General features: G+C 48.7%; 1 protein-coding gene across 17 annotated transcripts in view; it reads right to left on the reverse strand.

Annotated features, from left to right (window-relative positions):
• huwe1 (HECT, UBA and WWE domain containing E3 ubiquitin protein ligase 1) overlaps positions 1 to 26710 on the reverse strand; it is a 64717-nt gene that overhangs the window by 17983 nt on the left and 20024 nt on the right. For 11 of the 17 annotated variants that reach the window (XM_072702046.1, XM_072702058.1, XM_072702053.1 and 8 more), the window contains 43 exons: positions 25330 to 25506; positions 24945 to 25190; positions 24703 to 24836; positions 24065 to 24192; positions 23469 to 23666; positions 23133 to 23349; positions 22258 to 22380; positions 21771 to 22008; positions 20989 to 21324; positions 19136 to 19258; positions 18860 to 18955; positions 18032 to 18301; positions 17786 to 17938; positions 17504 to 17631; positions 17026 to 17107; positions 16479 to 16655; positions 15935 to 16100; positions 15285 to 15706; positions 14675 to 14870; positions 13852 to 14019; positions 13602 to 13750; positions 13435 to 13501; positions 13028 to 13251; positions 11798 to 12009; positions 10918 to 11100; positions 9284 to 9456; positions 9014 to 9153; positions 8488 to 8563; positions 8289 to 8387; positions 7921 to 8054; positions 7677 to 7836; positions 7261 to 7489; positions 6890 to 7068; positions 6685 to 6774; positions 6414 to 6574; positions 6281 to 6323; positions 5173 to 5499; positions 4278 to 4488; positions 3707 to 3828; positions 3391 to 3614; positions 2786 to 3180; positions 868 to 1537; positions 138 to 786 (listed from right to left, as the gene is read on the reverse strand). In XM_072702046.1, the coding sequence (XP_072558147.1) occupies positions 138 to 786; positions 868 to 1537; positions 2786 to 3180; positions 3391 to 3614; positions 3707 to 3828; positions 4278 to 4488; positions 5173 to 5499; positions 6281 to 6323; positions 6414 to 6574; positions 6685 to 6774; positions 6890 to 7068; positions 7261 to 7489; positions 7677 to 7836; positions 7921 to 8054; positions 8289 to 8387; positions 8488 to 8563; positions 9014 to 9153; positions 9284 to 9456; positions 10918 to 11100; positions 11798 to 12009; positions 13028 to 13251; positions 13435 to 13501; positions 13602 to 13750; positions 13852 to 14019; positions 14675 to 14870; positions 15285 to 15706; positions 15935 to 16100; positions 16479 to 16655; positions 17026 to 17107; positions 17504 to 17631; positions 17786 to 17938; positions 18032 to 18301; positions 18860 to 18955; positions 19136 to 19258; positions 20989 to 21324; positions 21771 to 22008; positions 22258 to 22380; positions 23133 to 23349; positions 23469 to 23666; positions 24065 to 24192; positions 24703 to 24836; positions 24945 to 25190; positions 25330 to 25506 (8695 nt within the window). The remainder of the gene's footprint in view (positions 1 to 137; positions 787 to 867; positions 1538 to 2785; positions 3181 to 3390; positions 3615 to 3706; positions 3829 to 4277; positions 4489 to 5172; positions 5500 to 6280; positions 6324 to 6413; positions 6575 to 6684; positions 6775 to 6889; positions 7069 to 7260; positions 7490 to 7676; positions 7837 to 7920; positions 8055 to 8288; positions 8388 to 8487; positions 8564 to 9013; positions 9154 to 9283; positions 9457 to 10917; positions 11101 to 11797; positions 12010 to 13027; positions 13252 to 13434; positions 13502 to 13601; positions 13751 to 13851; positions 14020 to 14674; positions 14871 to 15284; positions 15707 to 15934; positions 16101 to 16478; positions 16656 to 17025; positions 17108 to 17503; positions 17632 to 17785; positions 17939 to 18031; positions 18302 to 18859; positions 18956 to 19135; positions 19259 to 20988; positions 21325 to 21770; positions 22009 to 22257; positions 22381 to 23132; positions 23350 to 23468; positions 23667 to 24064; positions 24193 to 24702; positions 24837 to 24944; positions 25191 to 25329; positions 25507 to 26710) is intronic. The other 6 variants (XM_072702057.1, XM_072702056.1, XM_072702052.1 and 3 more) reach the window with 3 other exon arrangements.

Consider the following 26710-nt stretch of genomic DNA (forward strand, 5'->3'; position numbering starts at 1 on the left):
ATACACAACCAGCTATTAAGCCAAGGTGCTGAAGACATCTAGACTGCAGTTCAGCAGCTTTTTAACAGGGCTGGATCAAGGAAGAGATAGATATTATGATTATACTGGCCCCAGCGGGGATCAAACTCTCCACATACCAGCAGATGAACCTGTGGTAGAGGTAGAGGCAGATGGAGCGGCATTCGCAGAGAGCTGCGCCGAAGTCTGCCCCGTGCCAGGACCTGAGGAGACTGGCTGTGCCGTAGCCGGGGCGGCCGTACCCGGGGTGGGCGCGGGGGCGCCCGCTGCTGGAGGAGCCTCGGTTGCCTTGTTGTCAGGGAGCGCGATAGAAATGAGCGAGAGTAAGCGCAGCAGCTTCTCTGTCAACAGGGAGCTCCGGCGAATCACCGGATGGGACAGCATATTCATCAGCTGCCCCAAGGGTGACGCCTCTAAACTACCCTGGGCCCCCTCTGCCTCTCCAGCGCCCCCTGGAGGCACAGTCTTCATTGAAGCCTTGCCCTTACGGCTCACGTTCATGTTGTCGAGCTTCACCAGCAGATCCCAAAAGTCTGTGGAGATGCCCAGGGACTGGGGTATGGATGAGCTAGTGGCAGAACAGGCAGCCATGGAGTTGCTATTGGATGTAGGGCCAGAGCAGGTGACTGTCTGGGGAGTGCCGAGGCACCGGCCGCCTCCGCTCCCTGACCCCGAAGAGGACCCAGTGCACAAACGAGTGTCCAGCTCAGAGGACGAGGAAGAGGACAAGTCTTTACATCGTTGTTGAGTGAAGTGGCTGGGGAAGACCTGCAAAAGAAAAAGATACAATTCTCATAAATCCTGCATAGAAGCTCATGCATGCAGCAGTGTTTTCAAACTCCCACTCACCTTGGCCAACTGGATGAGCGTGTCGAGTACATGTCTGCACACCACTGGGGCGGCCTGCGGATGGATGTGTACCGTGGAGCCCCCGCCCGCACAGGCCACTCCTCCCCCTCCGCCCCCCATGCCGGACGCACTTCCTCCGGTACCAGCTGGGTGGCGCTCCGAGTGCTTGCGGCCCACAGCGCGCTGAATCTGAAAGATGTTGGTGCGGCAGCCTAAGGCTGCGTCCATGGAGACCGACAGCCAGGAGAGCTGCCCAGAGCTGCGTGCCTCCATCCGGTTCAACAAGTCCAAGGAGGACGACGTGGAGGGGGAAAGCGATGAGGAGGACGACGATGAAGATGACGAAGAACCCGAAGACAGCGGGGCACCTTTGCCGGCGGCCGAGCCCAGAGCACGCTTGCCTCTGGCTTCGTCGCCGTGGGGCGAGCGGGCCATCTCCACGCACAGCTCACTCTCACTGCTGCGCTGCAGGATAGACAGCAGGCTGCGAATGACCCAGCCACGAGTCTGCGAGTGGTAGCACAGGTTCCGCAGCACGCGGTGCAGCCGGCTGGTGTTCAGCTTAGGCTCGTCCACGAACAGCAGCACCAAGAGGCAGGAGAGCGCCTCGTGGTCCAGCAGGAGCCTCCCCCGAAGGCGCAGCAAGGAGTCCACGTTGGAGCTTGATGGACTGAGGGAGGGGAGGAAGACGGAAAAACCATTTAGTGTTTACACACCCTCTGTAATGCCTCATTTCCACCAACCGGAGCTGGGCTGGTTCTCGTTTGGTGCCTTTTGAGAACCTGCCCGCATTTCCACCAGTTCCAAAAAAGAACGGAACAGAAATATTACATAGGCGGAAGGGAGAATAAAGTAAAGGTTCATATTTATTCCATTTTTTCCGTTGTGTTTCAGATTTTAAGTTTCTTTAAAACAGCTGAACTGGGAAAAAAAAAAAACTTCAGAGTAGCCTGTATCCACTACAGTCTCCATAAAGGCTCCCCTGTCTGTGTTTGTTATTCTCTCTCGCTGTTTTACTGCTGTCCCTTTAAGGATTGTGCAATAAACGACTAAAAAATTTAATCTTGCTATCCCACACCATGATCTCTTCGCCACTCGGGTGCCACAATAATTTATTTATTCATCCTGCAACATATTTATAATTTATTAAATGTGGCCAATCTATTGTTTTCCACAGAATAAAAAACAATGCAACCATATTCTGCTAATAAGCTGGCAAGTTGTTTCACTGCTGGCACTGGTGATATAAAAACTATATGGGTTATAGATTGAATATTTTGGGTATACAGAAGATCTGTGTGTGAGAACTAACGTTACGGTTCCAAACTCTGGTTCCTGCTTTTCTGTGGTGCTGTGCCGGAGCTGGTTTTTCCTGGCCTAGGGCCATTTTTTTGTGGTGGAAACACACGGAACTAGTTCTGGATTGGGACAAAGTCCGGCATTGGCTCTGGCACCGCGCTGGGGGAAGCGAGGCATGGGTGTACATATGCAGCACCATCTGATACTGAGCAGCCTGTGTATTACAGACAAGGAGACTAATTTTAACTGGCCATCTGAAACAGAACATTGACATCAAATCACTTTTGAAGTCTCCCATCCATCTGAGCACTCCATCCCCAAACCATGTGGACAATTTTGCTATTCAGTTCCTTTCCTCTGTCAGCTCAAATGTCACAGACCCATTACCTGAAACAACCTCAATTTATCTGAGAGTTGTACTTCCTGACCTCCATTACTCGCTTCCTCTGAAGCTTTCAAAACCCTGAGCCAGCATATCGTAACACACTCACCCTGTCCCAACCAATAACCGCTTTTGCCAGTTCTCGTCAGTCATAACCAGTTTGCTCCCATGTGCTACAGCTGATCAACCTGAACTTCCAACTTGTGACAGCACTGTTAAAATGCAGTGGACTCTCACCGGTTGTGGTTAGCTGTGCCACCCATCTGGAAGGCCCCGCCCCTCTGCACAGCCAGGCGGGTGTACTGGACACCACGGTTTGCTCCCAGCCGGCTGTTAAAGGCAGGTGAGCGCAAGATGGCCGAGAGGGCGGAGGACGAGCTATGACCGAAGAGTCGTTCGTGCATCAGCTGGCGATGTCGGGCTTCCTGCTCACGCCTCAACGCAGCAGCCTCTGCCGCAATGTCAGGTGGCATCACAGCCAGCACGCTGTCCTCCATATCCTCCAACACGCTGCGCCGCAGCTCAGAGGGCAAGGTCTGGATGAAGGTGACAGGGTCCAGGGGCTGGTCGCCCTGTGCCGGCTGCTGGGAGAGTTCTCGTCGTTGCTGCTCGGCGCGCTGCTGTGCCAGCACCTGCAGGTCAAACCCACAACCCATCAAGCATTAACCAACTACTCCAGTTTGCGCAGCTAACTCCTCGATGCAGACGGATTTCTACACCTTATGAGCACAAAGCTACTGTTTCACCTTCTACTAATCATGGAGGTTCACCCGACAGCAGAAGCACCAAACCCTATACTAAGCTCGGTCTTGGGTTACCCAGGAAGTCCCAGATATACTGACCTCTTCTTGAATAGCAGGAGGCAAGGCAGCCAAGAACTCTGGGCTGACCTCAGTGACCCCGGGACTGCCCCCGAGCACGGCCGCTGTGGATGTGGGCAGTGCCGGGGCAGCGGGGGGCCGGGAAGGAGGCCTGATACCCAGCTGGTTCTGAAGAACCTCCCGGCGGATGTCTTCTGGAAGAGCAGCCAGGAAAGATGGGTCTACCCCTTCAGGTAGACTGATTCCTAGAGAAGAAACAAGAGACCAGCAACATGAGGACATAGACAGATGGTTTAAGGTGGGAAAGCAGCCAGTTTTCTGGCAGCGGGAGACTAACCAGCAAGAGGGTCCTCTTCCTCATTGCTGGTGGAAGGCAGCGGCTCTTCCTCAATGGCCTGGGCTTGGCCGTCTCCACTGTTACTCTGAGGTACTGCCTCACTGGGAGAGGACACTGCAGCTCTGTTGATGGAGAGCAGATTACAGTCACAGAAATTGCTTCCCGCTCTGCTGGATTTACCCATCAGTCATTTTTCTGTGAGTATCAGGAAGGAAAAGGCAGATGGTCCCGCCAGCTCCACCTTCTTTTCACACATGAAGTACGTGGTGCTAGAGCTGAGTGCTAAATGGGAGGAGCTGGCAAGCCTCAGTCTTGGCAGCCAGCATATAACTGTCCCGATCTCCCTTGCACTGCAGCGGGGTTTTCGGTTTGCGGAGAAAAACTCCAGACTGAGTCCAGAACAAAGCAGAGCCACTTCGGGAGGGGGGGGGGGGGGGGGAGGTTAGCAAGACAGACAACCCTGTTACCACATTTTACATATCAGTCCTTGTTCATAAATTAAACACTCCGAGCTTTTTAAAGACCTGCTTTGTGATTAGTCATAGTTATTTTTAAATCCTTGACGACTCACCCTGCCTCCCTCTCTGTCTGCCTGTCAGCCTGAGCTCCATCCTGACATGCCGGCAGCTCCTGGGCCGCAAGGTCGGCCTGGGCTGTGCTGGACGCAGGCTCTTCCTGCATGGCCGACGCAGGGCTGCTCGTGTCCATCGGTGAGCCCTCCCTGTGGGAGGCACCAGCTGCTAGGGGCTCGGAGCTCTCCACCCTCTCCGGGCTGAGGGAGGCTGATGGACAAAGAGGGCAGAAGTGAGGACAGGAATCGGGAACATGAATTAAAATTAACATTCCAAGATGGGGGAAAATGGATTCAGTCCCACAACACAGTAGTACCAATATCGTTCTACTACTTGTTTCTAAATTTGCCCAGTTAATATATAATAAATTCCTGTTAAACAACAAAACATCTTCACCTATGAATCACCTGCCCTTTGCATAGCCATTGGCTAAGGAAGCCCAAGCATTTCACTTTCACCCCCCCAGCACCATTAAAATCTAATGAGGGCTTTGCAAAAAAATTAGGTTTCACTTCTAATGCGTATTTACGGCAATTATATTCTTTATAAATGTGATTTCTTTCTTTTGTAGGAGACAATATAATAAAGCAGTGCTTAGTCCTTCACGTGTCGTTCTTCCAAAAAAAAGGATGTCTTCTTAAAAAGGCGTGTTTATTTCAAAGCAATTAGTCAAATTTTTTGCTATTGATCCAACCGTACTGTACGCATCCTAAAAGAACGACACATGAAGCACAGATGAACCAGTTCTTGGGGGGGGGGGGGGTTAGAAACTTGAAAGATTTCTGACGTGATGATGCATGTACCAGAGATTCACATACAGCAAAGTTCATGACAAGATGACATGGTGATGCCATAGGATTATGGCTTTTGTATGAATGAGGATGATTGACTTGCCATGCGTACCGATGGTGGGGGCCGGAGACATCTCCATCTGAGAGGCTTCTACTTCACAGCTGGGCCTGTCCGGCGCAGACACCTCGGGCAGGTCGGCCCTGGCAAGTGCCACCAGTGAATTGGCGTGCGGCTCAGCCAGCAGCAGCTCCGTCATTGGCTGGTGCACCTGCTGGTTCACCGCAGCCTCCAGGGAGACCAGGGCCGGCTCGTGGGAGGGACCAGAGGTGGTGGGTGTGGCCTCTCCTGACGGCGGCGCGGTGAGGAAGCCCTCGGTCGAGCGGGGCGGATCCAGGCACGAGGAAACCCCGCACTGGGGCTGCTCAGCTTCTGAGACGGTGACATCACAAAGAAAATTAATTAAGAGAATGAGACTGAAGAGGGGGAAGTGTGTTTGTGTTTTTGCTCTAGTAAAAGCAGCATTAAACCATTTTTATAGGAGGGTAAATAAATGCGGCAGTGGGTGAAATGAGGAAGGCAGTAAGTTGTATAGTTATCTCCAGTGAGGGGCACAACATCCCAGTCCCCAACAACAACACAACTTACTACCTCACCCCAGCACAGACCAGAATGTCCCAGCCGAATTCTTACAGACTGCTCAGCAAGACACAAAAACACTTATGTACTTTAAATACCGCACACATAAAATATTAACAGGAAAAAAAAGTCACCAATTTCCATAAGAAAAAAGCACTTAATTCAAGCAGGTTAGAAACTGCAATCTTGCATAACAGTGTTCATAACAGCTCCCACAAAAGCGCAGGAGAAGCACTCGTGCTCAGCAGCTCCCACAGACTTACGAGGATGTGCAGTTACCGTGGGAAAGACAGTAGACTGTATAGTTATCTCCCAGATCTGGTATGATCCTAAAACTATACAAACTACTACCTCAGCCCACAGTATGCAACGTGACACAGAAGGGCGCCGCACGTCCGGGATCGCCTCCATTTCCACTGCTCTATGAGAGAAACGGCGGCTGTGCCCACAAAAAGGAGCACCTGAGATCACTCCACAAAAGTAACATTTATTTCTTTATTCTTCAGCCTTTTAAGACTCTTCACTTTCAGCTTTAAAACAAAACATGAAGCAGCCAGAAGACGAGCGGTCATACCAGCCGATCGTCCTGCACCATTAACGGCTCTCAGCGCTGAACCCTGCAGAGAAAAAGAGGACCGTCAGGGCTGGGGGTCATGACCTCCACTGTGTGCCCCTTACACTCGGCTGGACGCAGCCCACCCCCCCACCTGCAGACTCTGCTCATGGCCTTCCTCTGTTCCAGTCCCGGTCTTATCGTTCTGCTTGGCCTCCTCCTCTTCGACCAGTTGCCGCCGCCTCTTTTCTCTTCGCTCCTCAAGCTCCTCGTCCCGCAAGCTCTCCAAGTGCTGAAGAATGGGCACCTTCACCACTGGACACAGGATGACGGTAAATGGCATTACATTAGTAAACAAATGTACCCTATTCACGTCATAGACATTCGCAGATTTATTATGAAAACCTGCTGCCTCGTGGACTCACCAGCCACACAGTCATGCATGCTCTCGGCATCCAGGACCTTACATTCATCCGTCCATCGGGTCAAGGCTGTGGGTATACTGGAGAGTGTGCCTTAGAAAGAGGCAGGAAGTGAGATCACAGCCAAGCAGGGGCACTTTTATTAAGGAAAGTACTAGGTTTCCTTCAGAAGTACAGGCACCTATATAGCATCCCACTACCAGCTTACCTGCCTGCCCTCCAGTGCTGCTTTGCTCATGAAAGAAATCGTCCAGCAGCTCGTCATCGGAGCGTGCGATGATGTGCACGTCCTCGTTGCCCACCAGCAGACGGGCACGGCCACGGGACTGCAGGGGCAGCGAGCTGGACAGCTGCAGGATGTCTGCGGCTGCACTGGGGCCCAGGAGCCTACGGCACAGGAGCAAAGGCACACTGCTCAACATCTCTGCATCTGCTCTGCATCTCTGCATCTGCTCTGCATCTCTGCATCTGCTCTACACTATACAACACACAGCTTTCACAAGAGTTACTCTGTTTATTAACCAACACAGACCCAAAGCTGGGGATGGACCGAGCAAGTGACCATTAACATAAGCTGACCTCTGCAAGATGAGAGGAGGGTTGGGCTGCCGGTTGCCGGGGTAATGTACGTGGATGGTGTGGCCAGTGTTGGCCGTGAGCTGCCGCAGAGTGCGCTGGCTCCGCCCCACACCCTGCGTCAGGCGGCCACTGGCCCCCGTGCCCCCGAGGGTGAGCGAGCCGTGGTCTGCGTGCCGCACCATCAAGGGATGGGAGCTGGGGATGTTGCCCGGGGAGGGAGGGATGTCAGCTGGGGGAGAGGAGAAAACGTCGATGTGAGACCCATCGAGAGAAGGGAAGGGGTTACAGTCCATCCGATCAGTTCACGGATCCCATTAAAATGTGCCCATAAAAATGAGCCGTCAGAAATAGCTAATTACATAAATATTTAAAAAGTGACCAACTGCAGTCAGGGTAATCAAAGTGAAGAAACGCACCTGTTGTAGAAAACATGTTATCAAATTCTATGATGAGGTCATCATCACGATCAAATCGCTCAAAACGAATATGAGGGGCGCTATTGATGTCGGGATAGTCTTCATCCAGCTCCATCTCAGAGCCTTCGTCATCATCATCCTCATCGCCCTCTTCATCATCCTATAAAGAATTTATTTATTTTATTTTATTAATATAAATTCTCTGTCAAATTTAACACGTGCGAATAATTTACTCAGCACCAACCTGATCATCCTCTTCCTCCTCCTCCTCCTCTTCCTCCTCCTCCTCATCCTGGCTATCTTCATCTTCATTGCTGCCACTGGAGTCTTCCTCCTGCGTGTGTTCCTCATCTTCAGGCTCGAGGATGTTCATGGAGTCTGAGGCGGGAGAAACCCCAAAAAATGTTTAAAAAGCTGCAGCATTCATATTTGCAATGAACACAAAAGAACGTTGCACATAAAAAGCAGAGAACAGACAAACAGCTACAAACTCAGCGCACAGGCACACACACACACTCGCAGACACACACGAACAAACAGACACACTCGCAGACACACACATACACGTGCAGACACACGTGCAGACACACACAAAAACACATTCACATATACCTTCTCTGTTCGCCTGCAGTGTTGATGCCTGGCTCAGGTTTGATGGGGCCTCATCCATCAGCACATCCTCCTGAGATTCGTCCTCGCCAGTCCGTCCCACTGAGAAAGTGGCACGATATAGAGTGTATCAGATTCGGGTAACTCGGGAGAAGAGGGGCACTCCACATGTGACCTTCCCATTTCCTGAGCGGAGCCTTACCGATGATGGTACTGTTGAGAGTTCCTGCATCTCTCTCCAACAGCTCATCTATCAAGTCGACCAGCTCATTCTCCACCTACACACAGCGTAAATGGAAGAACGACCGTTGGGACTCCTCGGTTCCAAAAGCACTCTGTCTAAGCTTTGGCAATATGATATGTACTTCATTTCTTCTGCATTATGACATGAGAAACTCCGTGCGTCAGGGAAGTAGTTAGCCCTGCTGAACGTTTAGCATATTGGGATCCTGAGAGTTAATTGCTTTTATATTCTAGAGATGGGTTTGTCACCCTTTCCAACCACAAGGCCCGGCTATTCACGATTTATCATGCCGGTGGGGGTCCCCCTCCACAAATTTTGCCGACCCATTGGTATATTTCGCAAATTTTCCTGAGCTGTGATTAGGTCACTGTGGCAGCAAATTACAGAACAAACTGTTTTCCAGCCACACTTAAAATGCTTCAATATGCAGCTTTACAATGTTACATTATACTAAAACATCTTGACAAATCCACACCAGCTGCACCTGCATCTCCTGGGTGCTGAGCACCTCTGGCTGCCCTGCAATGACCACGGTGTCACCCTCAGTCTCCCCATCCATGAGGTCGCCATCTGTCCCTTGAACAGGGGCAGTGCCCTCCACTGGCTCTGCCTCTCCAGTATCACCTAGAAATGAAGTGGGAGACAGGTAGAGAAGATGGATGGATGGATGTGTGGATGGTTTAATGGTGCAGTATGTGGATGCTTCCCAGCACATAAAAGCGTACGTGTGTGTGCCTGTGGGCCCATGCCTTACCTGGCTCCTGTGTGGCACTGTTACTGTCCCTGGCTGTGCCCACTACTTCGTGCTCCGTCTTGCTCTTGCTGGAGTTGCCCTTACCCCCAAAAATACTGCTGGGCTGGTTCACAATTCGGGACAAGGTCTCCAGAGGTTTTAATGCTGCATTCACTGTGTTGGCCATGTTGGGACTGGTGCAGGGTGGAAGACACATTATTCAGAATAAAAAGACAAGAAACAAATCTGTCAAGTTTAAACATCATGGTGCCTAATGCTTCAGTAAAGCCACATTCAGAGGGATCCAGAATGAAGACACACACAGGATGGAACAAAATGCCCTGAACAGGGCACATACAGTGGCTGGAGAAAGTATTCAGCCCCCAACATGCATCACATTCTGTCGCCTCTGATTCTGAAGTTCAAATGAATCGCATTAGTTTTCCCCACTGATCTCCGAAGCCTTGAGAGCTGCGGCAAATCAAAAGGAACTCCAACACCTTCAATACACTACAAAAAATATGTATCAAATTAAAGGACTGATACCCTTAGTAAATTCAGCACAAACGTGCTCACAAGATCTTGTTCATGGATCAACCATCACCAAAGTATTCCATAAAAAGGACCTTTACAGGAGTGTGGAAAGCAAGAAGTGCTTGCTGAAAAGAAAAATGCCATATGTTTGCCCACAAATTTACAAAACGTCACCTGGAGGACACTGCAAAGATTTGGCAGGTCTCGATGAGCTAAAAATTAAACTCCTTGGTCTGAACACTAAGTGGTACGTGCGGCGCATATCAATCGCTGCACCCCAGCCAGGTAACACTATGCTGACTGAAGTATGGCAGTGGTAGCTTCATGTTTTGGGGATGTGTTTCAGCAGCTGCAACTGGAAATCTCATCAGGACTGATGGGGAGAAGTCATGAATGAAAGCCTGTGCTCCCGTGCTCAAACACTGAAACCGGGGAGATCTGCCTTTCAACAGGACAATGATCCGAAACATAAACAAAGCAACACAGGACTCGAAAAATAATAATAATATCCTTGAATGGCTCGGTCAAACTCCAGACTTTTATCCCATTGAAGAACTGTGGCAAGACCTCAAAATTGCTGTTCATGGCCATTCCCCAACTAACCTTTGTAAGGCAAAGCAATTTTACAAGGAGGGACAGGCAAATATTGCTCCATGACAGTTTGTGAAACTAAGACTTTTTTATTATGAAGTTCACTTAACACTATGCCAGTAACCAGGGCCTATGGTAAACACATGGACAGAAAATCAGATTGAACAAGAAAAAGGCTAAAAACGTCATAATTAGAAATTGTTTTGCCTCTATGGAGCAATCTAAATAAGATGCTTAAGATAATTTTTTGATAAATCTAAAACTTTACTAAAAACCTCAGTTAAAGAGCCAGGAAAATAACTACACCCAAGGGATTTTTAATTATAAAAATATAATTTTCATTACAAAAATATAGCATTATAAAATGATTAGTTTTAATTATTTTGTTACGCTGTGGGTATATTCTCTGTACAGAATACTGCGGAAATAAATGAAATTTTCAGCTTAATGCGTCACAGTCCCTGATTTTGAGACTTTAGGGGGCTGAATATTATTTCCAGTCGCTGCATATGCGAGGACAGAATCGGTACCTGGAGAGGTCGAGGCTGTGGGGCACACGTGCCAGGTCGTTCACCAAGCCCTTCTTCAGAAAGAGGCGGATGATGTTGTTCACGCCGTTGTGCTGCGTCTTAGCGGCGGCGGTGCTGTAGAAGCTGGAGCTGGAGGGGCAGGACTCCATGATTGTGCTTATGATGCACATTACAGCCTGGAGCCTGTGATGGAGATGGAAACCAGACGTTATGGCACCTAACGCTTGACTGACACACACTTCTGGCAGATTCCTAGCCTTGCATGTACAGTGCTGGGCAAAAGTTTTAGGCAAAGGAAAAAGTTTAAAGCTACTTATCTTGGTAGTAAGTGTGTATTTGTTCAGGAAAAACAACTTATTATAACATATGCAAAGTTACAAAAGGAATTTCTTCTGTTCTCAAAAAAATGCTACCAATATCTTGGATAACTAGAACAACTCTTCAGTTCCCAAACATCCCCTCAGGGACACTTTAGCCATTGCATGTATTTGTGAAATTCCACCACCAGGTCACCTAATGTAATTAGCTAAATAACTGAGGTAATGATTGGCCAAAGTACACTAGGGGTCGAGTCGCAAAATATACTGATGAATATACTAATGGTTGCTGCACATACTAAGGTTTCTTTAGAATAGGTGTTGAAATAGCTAAGCTGACACTTCAACAGACATCATTTTAGACCAACATGAAGATCATTTAAACATTTTCCTTAGCTGCCTAAAACTTCTGCACAGTACTGGAAGTTCTGTCTATAAAGGAGAAGTGTTTTTCATATACCGGTATAAACAGCTATACAGCAGTACACAGAATTTCAGCACAACATAAGAGCATCCCTGTGACAGACAGAGATGGGGACAGAGGACACAGATGGCAGCCTCACCTAGCATGCTTCTCTGTGCTCTCCGTCATGGCCAGAGCGCGGCTGAGCGCTGCCTTCACCTCATTGACCAGGGCTACCTGGGCATCCGTGCCTGTGCCAGCAGCCGCCAGACTGGCCAGGAAGAGCCGCGCCAGAGCCGGGGTGTCCTTGTCTTCGGAGCTTTGGGTGTTAGGCAGTAGGTGGTCCAGCACGAAGGCCAACACGCTGCAGTCCTGTCATGGGGGGGGGGGGGGGGGTTGCGTTATTCAGGGCACACAGAAAGTAGCCAGAAACTAGAAAAGATGCTGTCAGACATGGAGGAGCACAGATGTTATGAAATAGTGAGAAAGCCTTTCGTAAGTCAGTAAGTAATTGCTTAAGAGAGGAATTAAAGATTTTATGAATAAAATATTAAACTATCATAGTTCAAACCGACAAGATCTGTTTAGGAGTTAAACTGACCTTCGCACTAATATTGAAGTAACACTTGAACACAGCTTATAATATATTTATTTGTTGAAATTCAAGACATTGGCCATGTGTCAATCTTTGCCGATATTTCAACTGCAACTTCAACAGCAGCACAGCTAACGACATAAATACTGAAATAATGGAGATGATTATATTGGATGTCCAGTCATTTCTGTAGCGGACGAGGAGGGGTTTTGCTGGCTCATTAACCAGTTATAAGGAGTCTCAAAGCACTGGACTGCAACATGTTTATAGTTATTAATTATTAAATCTCCCCCACAGATCAATATTCTTTTTGCCACAACATAAGAAACAATGTAACCTGATGCTGTTAATCTGTGCCAGCATGTCTCACCACCAGCAACCCCCCCTCCCCCCAACTTCGGGGGTGAGTGCAGAGGAGATTCAGGCCATGTCACCAGTTTCACTGGATCTGCACCAGTTCCTTCAGGTGCCACCACTGACCAGGACTAGAGCTAAATAACACGATCAAATTCCCCCACAATACAATTCGTCAGGCGGGTGGGGCAAGTTTGCCACATTTTTCAGAATGCAAATACCTCTCCTTAAATCCTTAGCCCAACTGGCTACCAGAATACTACTGGAAAAATGATCAGAGTGGGGATACCAGCAACGAAAAAAAATAAAAACACACAAATATGGTGGGAATACAAAAATACAGCAGACAACGTAAGAGCAAGCCACAAGAGAGGGGGAGAAAAAGGACAGCGAGAGCCATAAGAGAAAGGAGAAAGAGAAAGGAGAGAGAGAGAGCTGCACCTCCTTGATGAGCTCAGACTGGCCGGCAGTGTAGCTGTAGGACGCGATGAGTGTGGCGATGCCCACGTAGGAGCGCACGAGCTCAGCCAGAAGCCGCAGGATGCTGGAGGTGGGCATCAGGGGCTTGCTGGCCTTGCCCTTAGTGCCCCGGCCATCGTCTGAGGGAGAACCGCGCTCGCTCTCACGCTCCTTCCTGCCCTCCCGTGCCTCCTCTGGAGTGGAAGCTAAAAAATAAAACACATGGAAACTAGTGAATGACAGGCTAGATGTCACCTTTGGGGATTTTAAGCGTTACAGCTTCATTTGAATGACAAATAGAACCTCACAACAGAGCGGAGCTAGAGGGCAGGCATTGTACACTGAGGAGGGGGGGGGAAGATTACTGTGAACCAATGAAGGTTGCTTACCCTCCCCCTGGGGAGTACCCGACTGGGACGACTCCGCCGCACCTCCATCTGCCGCAAACACCTGGCTCTGAAGATAGGGAGAGCAGAGACCCATAAAAACCCTGCCCCCTGAGTGCATATGCGCTCACACACGCTTACTGCAGCCCAGCGCAGCCGCAGACACTCACATTGATGTTGAAGGCGGTCTGTGAGTCAAAGTCACTGCCCTGCCGCGTCAGGCGGTAATGCTGGTACACGTCATCGCCGACATCCTGCAGGATCTGGCTGAGGTCTTGGCTCCCAGGTGTTGCCGTCAGCCGGCTCTCCGTTCTCTCTGCTGGACGGACAGGAGTGAAATGGATTTAGCGAGACAAATTAATCTGAAACTCAAGAAATCTCCCCCATTCTTCAAAGCAAGGAAAATCGCTGCAGCTTCACCTTCCTCTGGAGCATGGTAGGCAGCCAGGGCATTCAGCATGTCATAGATGACCTCCCTAATAGGATCAGGGATGGGGGGCAAGGGCGAGAGCTTCAGGGTGGTGGTCTTCACGAGCTGGACAGCATTCGGCCCCTTGATCCGCAGGTTCTCGAACTCATCATCAGAGGCTAGGTGAGGAGACAGCACAAAATGTCGGCTTAACGTCGTCAGAGACAAAACTTACACTCTCGGCTTAGCCTAATGTTTTCTAACTTCCAGTACTCCTTGATCAGGTGGATAGTTCAGGTCCAGAAAGTAAAAACCCATACCACAATTTTATTTAAACCAACCAGTTGAGTATAAAGAGTCACTGTCACAGAGTACTCAACTGATTGGTTGAAATAAAATCTGGATTTTCACTTTCTACACTTGGATTATCCACCTCTATCCTTGATTAACTTAAGGTATTTGGCATGTCTTGCTGGAATAGGAAATTGGTAGAGTGTGTAGTTCTGCAATTTAGAACTTATTTGCCCACGCCCAGATTAAATCCTATGGTCGCCAAAAGAACCATATTAGCACTGGGCCCTTTTGATTGGCTGTTAGCCGTAATTGCTGCGTGACCCTGCACTGACTATAGGATTTCATCTGCACAATGACAAAGACTTTATTATGACTAGAACTGAATGCAACACAGTAAGCAAACCGTAAGTTTCTTCCCTACTTTTTAATGTTCAGTTGAGTCACTGGAGAATTGTGACGACATGCAGAATAAGCATGTTTGCACAGACTGAGCAAAGAAAGAATTGCACAAATTGTTAATGCTAGGAGAGGATCTCTCACCAGTTCCTGTGCCCCTGGGTGCCGGCAGCGCAATACGCATGCAGCTGGTCGCCGTGTCCGTGAAGCACTCAGGACTGCGGCAGGCTGCCGGTCCGAGAACACGCAGGATATAGTTGATCTCTCGTGAGCCAAGGCTACCAGACACCACACCCGAGGTCGTGCTGCCAGCGCCGCTCGTCACCGCAGAGCGCACCACCTGGGGGGGAAGGCATGACGCCGATGACTCACCTGGGTACTAAGGCCACATATCAATTTGCATTTACAAAACCTGAGTAACATTCACTCAGATTTTTCCCCTTTATAGTAAATGATACTGCCATATCACATCTTTCCTTTTGCATAAATATAAATATTTTAAATCTATCACTGCCAGAAACCATTTCACAATAAAAACAAAGACCTTTTATTTGGTTTGCTTGATTTTGTCAGAGGTGGATAGTTCAGGCCCAGAAAGTAGAAATCCAGACCAAGACTTTATTTCGACCAACCAGCTGACTCACAGTCAGATCACACAGCTGGCTTGTGGTCTACTTTCTTGAAAATCTTGGTCTACTTTCTGGACCTGAACTCTCCACCCCTGCTTTCTGGACAGAAGTGTGTGAGGCCACACCTTCTCCATGGTGTGGCGGAGTGTGGCCGGGTCCTCGATGATGTGGCGGAAGAGCAGCGTGACCAGCGGGGTGAAGCCGCTGAAGCCGGAGCTCTGTGTGAGGCCCAGGATCATGCGTGTGCTGCGCAGCTCAGCGAAGGTCATGGCGTGACGGTGGGCGCGCGTCAGTCGCAGGCAGAGCCGCAGCGTGGCGTGCAGAGTGTCCGGGTCCACCGGCACGCCGATCATGCTGACGCAGGCGCGAATCAGCACGGTGATCATGTCTTCGGACAGGCCCTGGATGGCCGGCTCCAGCGCGGCGGCGGGATCCCGACTCGGAGGGGGAGGCCCACCGAGGGCAAGCGGCCCAGGAGTCATGGGGTCCTTTTGGTCTGGGGCAGCTTCTTTGGTGGCTGACATCTCAATGGCAAAAGACGATGACTCTAGACAATGGAAGATTAGTCATGTCAGAAGTGACAGCAGTTTCTGTTTACCACAGCTTAGCACTCCTGACAAATGAGTTCTTCACATAGGATTGATCTGTTCCGTTTCCGTGCTGTGAGACTCGCAGCCTGGTGTTTTGTGATTGTGTGCATTCCTTTCTAGAATTCTCGGGCTGATTTTCTGCATGCATCACATGACCTTGAATAGCCCACGGTTCCCTGGAGCACCTGTCTCGGCCGGGCCATCCTCAGTCCGGCTCCCATGTTCATCCTCCACCTCCTCCCTCTCACGCTCCGTGTCATTGGGGATGTCACTCTTGGAGGGCCTGGGGATGCGGGGAGCTCGCTGCACGGTCAGCATCACAGGACGGCGATTCCCCGTCTCTTCATTTACCTGAGAGGTGAAAGGGGAACAGATTACGGCTCCTTGAATATAGTGGAAACTGTAATCACAATTAATTCGGCCAATATTGCGCATCACAATTATTTAACACGAATACTTATTGATTTTGGAAACATGAATTATTTGAACTTCAAAAAAATGTCTAACAGTGAATTTCCTTGAACAAAAATAATTAAAACAAAAATGGAGGATTACAGCAAAACGAAATGCGGAACAATAATAGTTCTCAGTTTTGTTTTGAGGATCAACAGAAGCAAAATTCATGATTGTAATTAAAATTCAACTAATTGCCCAGCCTTAGCACAGACAGAGGTATAGAGCAGTGCTCTCCAGTGAGGTGGCCCACAGCCTCGTACAACCAGACCATACCTGCACCATGGTGTTAAACTGCACGGTGTAGCGACGGCGGCCAGCAGTGAAGCGCACGCTGGTCTCTCCCGCTCGCCAGGCTGTGTCGATGGTGCTGTTATTGCTGGCGCTGTAGCTGCACCAGCGACCTGAGCGGTCATCAAACCAGCGCCAGTTGTTGCCATTTGGCTGCAGGTACTAGCAGAGGGCAGTAGAGAAGCGGACAGGCAGGAAGTTCAGAAGACAGGACAAAGGGAATGGAAAGACATCTCACTGCTTGCCCTTCACTGTACAAAAGTGCAGCTGATTCACATTATTTCTTAATTTCAAGAACTTTTAAGATGTACTTAAGAAGTTAAATACTGAGGGAATTTCTGCAACAAAACTGAAGTTAAACAATTAACAGTGCCGTGTTCCAGTCCGACTCAAGATCGTATTTTTAACAAACTGAGTTTGAGTCAAGAGTAAAAATTCACCTGAGTGCATCGCAAGACCCAGTCCATTTATATGTGGACTCGAGACTGGACTCAAGTACCACATCTGACAATTAAGGTCAAAAGCATATTACCTTGTTCATATGGGCTCTCCGCTTTGAAGAGACTGCTGTTTTCTCATAAAAGTCAATCAGCAAAAGTACTGGGGTGATCCACCTGTGAGAGGAACAGCACAGCAAAGAGACACTGTGTTCATTTCATGTTGAAAGGTGTCACACAGATCCGGCACCAACACCTGCCGGCGTGCGGAGTTACAGTGCCAGTCGCTGTACATTTCAGCTGGGAAGTGATTCAATATTCTTTCATATATAGTTCATACTAAATCAAGCAGAGTTCCTCAAATCAATTAATACCGCTAACAAACAAATGTAGAGCATTTGTAGGGCAAAGTAGCACATTCACTACAGTAAACAAGAATTATATTCTTATTTTATAAACACCTGCCAGATATAACTTGTTAGACCTTGTATTAGTGAAAAACCTGGTAAAACGAAAACTCCTACGCAAGTTTCCATAGCCAGAAAAACGTCTGGGGTTCTGTGGGAGACTCACTTGGGAGTTTGGACATCCTTCTGCTCTTTGGCTGCCTGCAGACAGGGCTGCACGACCTCCAGCAGCTTCACCAGCACGCTGAGTATGCTGCTGCTCTCCACAATGCGAGCGCATGACAGCTTCAGCTCCTGTGCAAAGTGTAAGAACGGAGTGAGCAAGGCACTGCTCTGTGCACAAATGACACTCGCAGAGTGACCATCTGTGGACCACATGCCAGAGCCTGCATACGCCTGTGGGTGTGAACGGTGCATAAAAGCATTATGGTTGCGGAGGCTAGCAAACCTCGAAGAGCAGCGTCAGGAGCAGGATGCGGGTGGCCAGGCTTGAGGCTTGGGGCAGCGTGCTCATCTGGCTGCTCCACTCCAGCACGGTCCTGCTGTCGCTTGTGGTGAGCGGCATGGCAGCCTTGATCAGCACGTCGGCCGCTTCCCAGACCTACCACACAAAGGGCGTCGGGTAAAGACTCACGATCCTGGCAGGCAGGGAAGACCGGCAGGGTTCCGAGCGAGCGGCTGAAGCTGTGCTCACCTGGCCGACCACCTGTCTGAGGATAAGGTCACGGAACTCAGGACCGCTGCGTTTGATGGCGGTCATGAGCAGGTCGCACACGCGGTACACCGTGTCGGGGAGCTCGTCCAGCAGGTGAAAGCAGCCAGGCAGCATAGCATCCGTGAAGGCCTGCAGCTCCGTCCCGTCCAGAGGTTCAGCCTCGAGGCAGCGCTCGAGGCAGCGCGCTTCCTCCTCCTCCGCCCGCTCTCGTGCTCGCCTCTCCTCCTCCTCACGACGTCGTGCCACCTCCTGCTCGTTTGAAAGAGAAAAATTTCAAAATTGTATAAAAAGTCAAAATAGGGCATGAGCTGGTAACCCCTAATACTGGAGTGCCGATATCAAGCAGGTTTTCTATCCTACCTGGTCTCTGATGAATCACACCTGATCTCAAGATAAGATCAAGATCAGATAAGACAGAGAACATGCTGGATACTGACACTTCCGAATCAGGGTTGCCAAACCCTGAGATACAGTCTTGTTGAAACTATTTTTGCCTATCGCATCTTGCAGTCCATCACTGTCACACACACACACACACACACACACACACAACTGCAAGTTACACAGCATCCCTAGAGCAACTGGCTTTAACGGCCTTGATGAAGGGCCCAAAGGTGGCATCACTGTGGCAGTCCAGAGGATTTGAACCAGCAACCTTCCAATCACAGACAGAGAAATAGCATTCCCTCGGAGACTGAGGCTGACCCAAGACACCGCCATCTTTTTTGAGAATTGATTGCCGAGCACCAAATCTGGAAGCATGCTGCCATTACAGGATGCTAGTGTAGACATCAGGTGGTGGCGCACCTCTGGTGAGTCAGAACGCTGTTCCATGCTAACCTCCTGTCCCAGGGACATGGCGATGGCTCTCATCATCTGGTCTTCCTCAGACATGGCGAGATCCTACATAAGAAAGTGCAGAGCTTGATGACTTAACAAGACGTAGAATAGGAAGCCTCACAAGAATCAGAAGCTTAAATGCTTTCAGAAGTATGGCCATTTCAAATCCACTTCATATTCTAGGTAAAGAAAGTTTAAGACTGAAGAGGTAGAGTATCAGTAAGGGGAACAGGAGTGTGTTACCCGGACTGTGCCACTTAGCAGGGGTGGGGGGTGTGTCAGCAGGTACTCTGTGGCCTGCTCCATCGTGTTGGTGTTCAGCAGGGCCTCCATGGCATGCTCTCTGGAGAATCCCATATCGATCAGCTGGAGGACAGGCGAGAAGAGGCATCATAAGACATGCTTACTCACTCCCTGTTCACACCTGGTCTTAACATGCATCCTGGGTGATCCGATCGCAAGCGACCATAGGCCTGGCAGTAACATGCGTCTCTGCACGCATCTCAACCGACCGTTTGTAATCACTTTCCCACAACTTAAATAAGCACATAAATCACTTCTGTATGTAGAATCTGCCAAACATTACAAGGAGGAGAAATCAAAAGCTATTGGCACATTCAAGGGTAAACAAACCTCCTAAGACATTTGTAATGCCAAAATACTCAAAATGAAACAAATATATGCCTAAACAAATGAATAAATATTTCAGTCATTGATGTCCTTATATTTTTAAATAACTGCATAAATCTTTCAACTGTCTTTCATAATAACGTTGTGATTTTCGTTTGACAGTATTATAAAATATTTCACATAATGCAAATGTGATTTCTTAATTCAAACTATATTTCACAATAAAGCTAAACTTTTCACATTGTTGGCAAGCATTTTTATACCATGTCAACACAATACAAATGTACGCATTAAAATTTAAATTTTAAAATTAAAATTTGCACGGAACACGCGCACTTTGACATTTCTATGCGAAAGGGTTGCGACAGTCTGATATTAAACCAACTTCCCACTAGATTCAAATTTATTTTTAGATGTTATAGAAAAAAAAAAAGGTGCGCTGTTATTCACAATGCAGTTTACTACACCAGTGGCTCATTCTGCACCGACAGACATTCTGACATCAATCATATGCCGAATACCGTTCACGCATTTAATGAGTACGTACGTTCTTCCGCTCACGTTTACGTCAGCCGAGTAGGCGGTTCTTCAAGTGGCCCAGGACACATTTGCTTTCATACTGCTATAGGAATGCGGCCATATGTGCCCCTGACCACTTTCGAATGTGTTTTGAGAGATCGGATCTCGACGTGTTATCAACGCGTTTTGGGTGCATTCACACCAGAATTTAGTGCTGTCCACTTGTGTTCGGATCACCCAGGACGCATGTTAATACCAAGTGTGAACAGGGCCTATATCCTTAAGCTCTGATTCAGCACAATGTTCCACCATGGCACCTGTCATTTGCCTACGCTCTTTTATGCTGCAGTGTGAAAATCTCCATTTTTTATGCATTAATTGAAAACCCTGAGTAGTATCGGGGGAAAGATCCTCCATTTAAAGTGCAACTTCAACCCCAGTTGTTTTGTTGTACACACACTGCATTGAGAGATTTTATTGTCTTTTTCAGACACCTTGACAACTGCCAGACCAGTGAAGCAATTTTAGCCAGCTCCTTTTGCTGCAGAGAGATGTCTCTCACACATTTTATCATCTGATTGGCTCTTCTGATTGGCCTTTATAGAGAGCTCAGATCAAACTAATGAGAATATCAGCAGATAACAAATCGGAGCATCCTTAATTGTACATAATCCACAAAATCGGTATTTGAGATCGCTCCACTTAAAAGTCGATGAAGTAATTAAGTCTGATTGGCAACCAATTTAAAATTGTCCAATTTTCAATCAGAGCATCTCTATAAAACATTAAATCTTACATTCATTACAAGCCTCAACTGAGGCAGCATCCTGGCTGCTACAACTCATGCATTGTGGGAAAACATAAGTTGCAACAGAACAACATGTGTATTCTACACACAATCCCAGTGCGACACTGTTAATGCTGATCCTAAATCAGCAGCACATTACCTGAGTAAGCTGCTGCTGGTTCACCTGAGGTTCTCTCCTTGAAGCAGAGGACCCCGCCTCTTCAGTTGTCCCAGTCCCAGACCCAGTCCCTCCAGTAGTGGGCCCAGCACCTGCCGCACTAGTCGTCCCAGTTCCGCCAGGACCTGCTGCACTACCAGTACTGGAATCCTCCTCCGGACGGGCCCCTCCTTCCCGCTCCTTCGCCAATCGCTCCTGGATTACAGGTTCTCCCCGAAGGATGTGGCACAGGATTGCCAGCATGGACTCTGCCATGCGGCCGCCGTACACCTTCAGGGGCTTGCGGTTCCACAGGTTGCGGATGCAGCCGAACGCGGCCTGTAGGAGAGGTTTACACGTAGGCCGCAGGTCAACATGCATCCTGATAAACATCCAGCAAAGCCAAAAAACCCCACCCACTGACAGTTACACACCATCTCCAGAGGGTCCAAAAAGGAGAAACAGCTTAGGATCCATTACAAGGCAAACATAAACCGCAGAAGATAACAGCTGTATTCAGGCAGATGTGCTGTGTAACAGCGAGCATTTAAGCCAAGAACATACAATCGAAAAACACTCAAAAAGATACAATGCAAGTTAAGCACAATCAGTGCTCCGTGTACAAACAGCTGGTGGTTGGATCTCCCCAACAAATTCTCATTCTGCCAAATCAAATACAGCTGCTAGATGGATTTTAAACTTGGATTTTAAGTATAAAATGGCAGAAGAATACTCAAACGGGCGTGGAAAAAGCTTTGGCGTGAGGCTACTGATATCATACCCACCTTCTGAGTGACTATGAGGAAACGCAGGGCGCTGAACTGGGGTGTGACAGGGCCCGACCCGGGCACCTTGGCAGGCAAGGCGTGGGGCGAGTCCAAAACTGTCGCTGGATTCACCATCTTCTCCACCAGCATGAGCCAGGCGTCCAGGAACTCGCCAGTGCCATCTGGCAGCTCCGGGTGCTCCAAGCCTTCAGATACTGGTACCTTACCTCCCATGGACAGTGCCCAGTTAAACGTCCTACAGAGGGAAGGTGCCACGAGCCATGGTCAAAAACGGGCTGATGTTTGAGTTTGTACAACAGGGTACAGAAAGAAGCACACATTTGGTTCTGGGGTAAGTGCTTCAAAGTAGCCCCTCAGGGAACAGAAAAGGCCATAATATGCTACAGAGTGTGGGCTTTTATCTCCATGGCTCCAACACCCCCATCCCTCGCAGCAGCGTATCGATATGCCGAGTTCTGAACCGGCTGATACCAGCAGCACTCACTCGAACAGGGCATCGTGACCCCCGGAACAGAAGAACTTCTGCAGCATGAGGTGGTAGGGGTACTTCCTCTCGTCGAACAGCATGGGTGAGGTGAAGCCCACTGAGCAGATGAAGAACGTCAGCCTGGGGAAAGCACAGATGCAGCAGGTTCAGTATTAAATATGATCTGACTGCCAGAGCAGCCGCCCTCTAACAGTCACCAGCTGCCAAAGCTATATTACATAAGGCAAACACTATAATGCGATCAACAAGTCCACTTACTCACACTTGGCCTGCTTGCCTTGTACTGTGCCCGAGCACGATTACCCCCCCCCCCCCCCCCATTCCCCTCCTCGTCTGTGCTCACACTACGCTTATTATTCAGGGCCTGAACATGCTTTTGTCATCACTGTGCGACTTTTGTGTGTTGAATAACTAACAGGAACGGCTAGCGCACGGCACAATGCAATTCCAGATAAATATCCTAATTTTGCAGCTTATTGGGAGTCTTTTTGCCGTTCGATGACACACGACCCGGTCATAGATTTATCGAGTATGAAACCCAGTGTTTTTCCAAAGTGATTCCTTCGCCGCCATGTTTGTAAAATGGCCTGTCGCATCACCGACTTCATATCCGAGTTCCGTGCTGAAACACGTTTAGCAATCACACTAGATGTGTACCGTGCCCAAATCTATACCATACCCAGACCCACCTCTACAGGAAGGCCCAGGCACGGTACGGAGCGGTTATACTAGTTAAAATTGACTGGACTTTGGGGGTCAAACAAGCGAGAATGGACTCGATTCGAAATGGCAACAGAAGAGAAGAAAGCAAACTTTAAAATAAAAAAAATTAAAAACGAGAAAAAAGAACTTTCCTACTGCCCAGAACTAACCGGAAGCGGGGCGTGGGTGTATAGGGAGGCGGCTGCCAGCTGAGCCCCTTGGTGAGCAGCTTGGTGAGGGAGGATGCGGTGGCACGGGCGGCAGGCGTGGGCACAGTCCCAGCGCTGGCAGCATGGTGGGAACGCCGCTGCCGCACCGGAGAGCCGACACACAGCTTCACTAGCAGGCCAAAGAGCTCCGCCAGGGCCCGGCCTAGACGGGAGGAGGCTGGAAACAGAGGCCACAGATAAGAGCAGGGTTTGGAAGTCCTCAAGATGAAACTCGGGTACACAATCAGCAGCAGCGGGAGGAGGTCAGATGGGAAGCCCTTGAGATAAAGCACGAACCGGAGAGCAGCGGCTTGATCTGCTTGATGCGGGCAGCCATGGCAGGAGTCAGCTTGGACTTCGTGGCCTTGGGGTCTGCGGCAGCCGTGGGCTCGTCAGTCTCCATGGGGGCCAGCGTGTCTCCATCCAACCCCATGCCTTCGAGCAGAACCTGCGCGGAGGGGTCCACACCTGCCCCGCTGTCGCTTTCGCCCTCTCCTGGTGGCGCGGGGAAGAGCACCCGGACGTGAATACATGTGTGTGAATCATCTACATATTTAGGAGATGCTTTTGTCCAAAGCGACACACAAGTGTGGCAAATAGTACATTGCAAACATTCAAGGAGTCAACCAACTAGGCTGAGCTTTCAATGAATGTCAAGGAATAGGTGAAAGCAGTTTTGGAGCAGGAGCTACACAACAGCTATACAACTACACACAACTATTAAAGTACTGATACTAAACTAATAAGATAACAGGCCAGTAAATATTCTTCGAATGCTTTTGTGATGCAATGAGGCAAGTAGAGAAGCGAATCCCTGAGCAAACGTATTTGACATTTGATTTTGCCAAGTGCTGTAGTTGCATGTTAAGTGTCTTAGCAACAGAACCCCTCACCAGCTCTGCGGACTCCAGCGGTGGAGACAGGGGTCGTGCTGTTGGTGGTGCTGCTTCCCGTGGGTCTCTCCTCCTTGGGCACCAGCTTCTGCATGTCAGCCTGGCCAAACTCACAGCCTGGAGGCAGGCTGACGAACACAGAGGTGCAGGCAATCACACATCAGCCACCATTTCAATTCTGTTTACAAAACAAGAATGTCAAATATATTTCCACAACGTGCGCTTTTTTCTCCAAGATGTGCGGAAACTGAAATGTCTCTATAATGTAAAACACATATTATAGATCCGCACATTTTTTGTGCAGCTGTTAATCAGATAAGCAAATTTGACGAGTATTCTGACACCACAGGTAATACACATGCAGGTTTATACCACCACTTCTGTAACGCTGAATATCAGTTCACAAACCTACATACTTATTTTAATTACTAAGGACATCACTGTGACAGTGAACATATACTGGCTTCTTATTTTGCCACAGATCATCATGATGCCATAGCACAGAATTTTCTCCAGCCCAATTACGTGGGCTGTGCCATTCCAAGGACCTGCAGCCAGGTCGTAGATGGGGGGCTGGAGCTAGCAGGCTGGAGCTAGCAGGCTAGCATCTGTTTTGCGTGTGTATTGTGACTGCTGACCTGTTGGGTGTGCAGAGGGACAGCAGGACTGTGCTCTCCCACACCAGGGAGCAGTACAGCTGGCTGAGTTTGCTCAGGACGTTCAGACCCAACTGAGAGCCCCACTGGTTGACAGAGATGGCCCGGATCTCACTCTGCCATCAGAAGGAAAGACCGAAGAACCACATTCAGTATAGGAGTCTCTAAGAGTACAGAGGAAGATGACTAGTAAACAAGCACGACAAGCACACTTAGAGTCTCACCTGACCGACTCGGCAGGTGTGCACAAACATCATGATGTAGGCGTGCGCCGCGGTAAGAGCGTGCAGCAGGGGTGTGGCCCCAGCAGACAGCGTTGCGTCAGTCACATGACCTGCCGTGGCCAGCTCACGCAGCAAGACGGAGCCACCAGGTGCCTCGATGGGCCGGTGCAGCGGCTCCAGCAGAGACAGGATCAAGTCCAGCTGACACAGGCCCTCCTGTAGCACCTTGGGCTCATGGGACAATGTCTAGAGCAGGAAGAGGACATTCTTTTTCAGAAAATACAACTGCTTAAAAACGTTAATAAATTGCTGGGATCAAAATTTACCCCAAGAATGGATGAGGAATAAAACAGTATCTATATCTGCCCCACACTCCCACTCTCACCAGAATAGACTTGCACACGCCTGCGACGGCTTGGCAGGCAGCAGAGGTGGGAAAGTCAATTGGCAGGTTAGGCAGGCCCAGGATGGAAACCAGGGGCAAGAGGCCCTTCTGCCTTACAAACTCCTGACAGTGGTCATCTGTAGTGTTGTTGCTCAGAATGGACTCCACGAACTTCATCTGGGGGGGTAGGACAGGAGTCAGGACAGGAGTCAGGACAGGAGTCAGGACAGGAGTCAGGACAGGAGTCAGGACAGGAGTCAGGACAGGAGTCAGGACAGGAGTCAGGACAGGAGTCAGGACAAATGCTACAAGGAGTCTGCCGTAGGGCTGGGTGATATATCACAACGGAAACTCAAAAGATCTCAGAAGATTATACAGTTCACCACACTTGATGATCAGTTTTTCTGTAGTTAAGGAAAGCGGCTTTCAGCGATTACTAACAACTAAGTAACATAATACATTTCAAATGTGTAGCTAACAGCAAATACTAAACTGCCTAACTAGTCTAACAAGTAGTTATTTTAAATGTGTAACTAAAAAATGTTATAAATTTCTGATGGATAAAAATCACAATTTCCTGAGTTGGTATTTTCCTATAAAAAAAAATATTTTGATTTCTCATATTTTTGGAATGTAATTTCCTTATCAGTGCATCACCAATGCAAATAAAAGAAATTCCAACCAATCATATGGCAGTCTTAAGAACTGACAATGCACAGCAAAAATGGACTTAGTGAAGAACTGAAGGACACCTCATGCTGCCGTGTTGCCAATATGGAAAAGATGGGCTCTCCAGAGGAGACTTCAGTGTTGGTGAAGTAAGAGCTCAGCAGTCATAACATCTTTTTTAAATAGAGATATTGCGAATAAGGTAAAAAGACGTCGGCGGCACAGCAAACTGGTATTGTGTACTGTAAACTGTCAGAAACTTGTGCCAAATAAAACAGGAAATACTACAATCTGAAGCACTGCCAACCAGTAGACAATACAGAATGCAACTGGACACAGCATTTTATTTTTCAAAATATGGGATGGGTGGCAGCTGTACCAGTAATGTAAATCCCATTCCCAGTCACACAAAGAGCCCAACAGCAAACCACAATGATTTTTTTTGGTGTTACACCCTGTGCCGAAAAGGTTTTGTATGATTCATTAAAATTAGAACTGTTAGCAATCCGCTCAACCGTAGCCTTTTTCTCATATTTAGAATCAGTTTAATGGGAATTCCAAGGGAATTTTACGCAAAATGGTCCCCTGAAGTAAATGACAGCGTTGTCAAATAGTAGTGAAACAAAAGTGAAAATTATCGATACTGAATAACATGAAAGCATTGTCATGGTAAAATATTTTGCCATATCACCTGCCCTAGTCTTGAACCATC

Source organism: Paramormyrops kingsleyae, chromosome 18 (genome assembly GCF_048594095.1).
Source record: "Paramormyrops kingsleyae isolate MSU_618 chromosome 18, PKINGS_0.4, whole genome shotgun sequence".
NCBI classification, from domain to species: domain Eukaryota; kingdom Metazoa; phylum Chordata; class Actinopteri; order Osteoglossiformes; family Mormyridae; genus Paramormyrops; species Paramormyrops kingsleyae.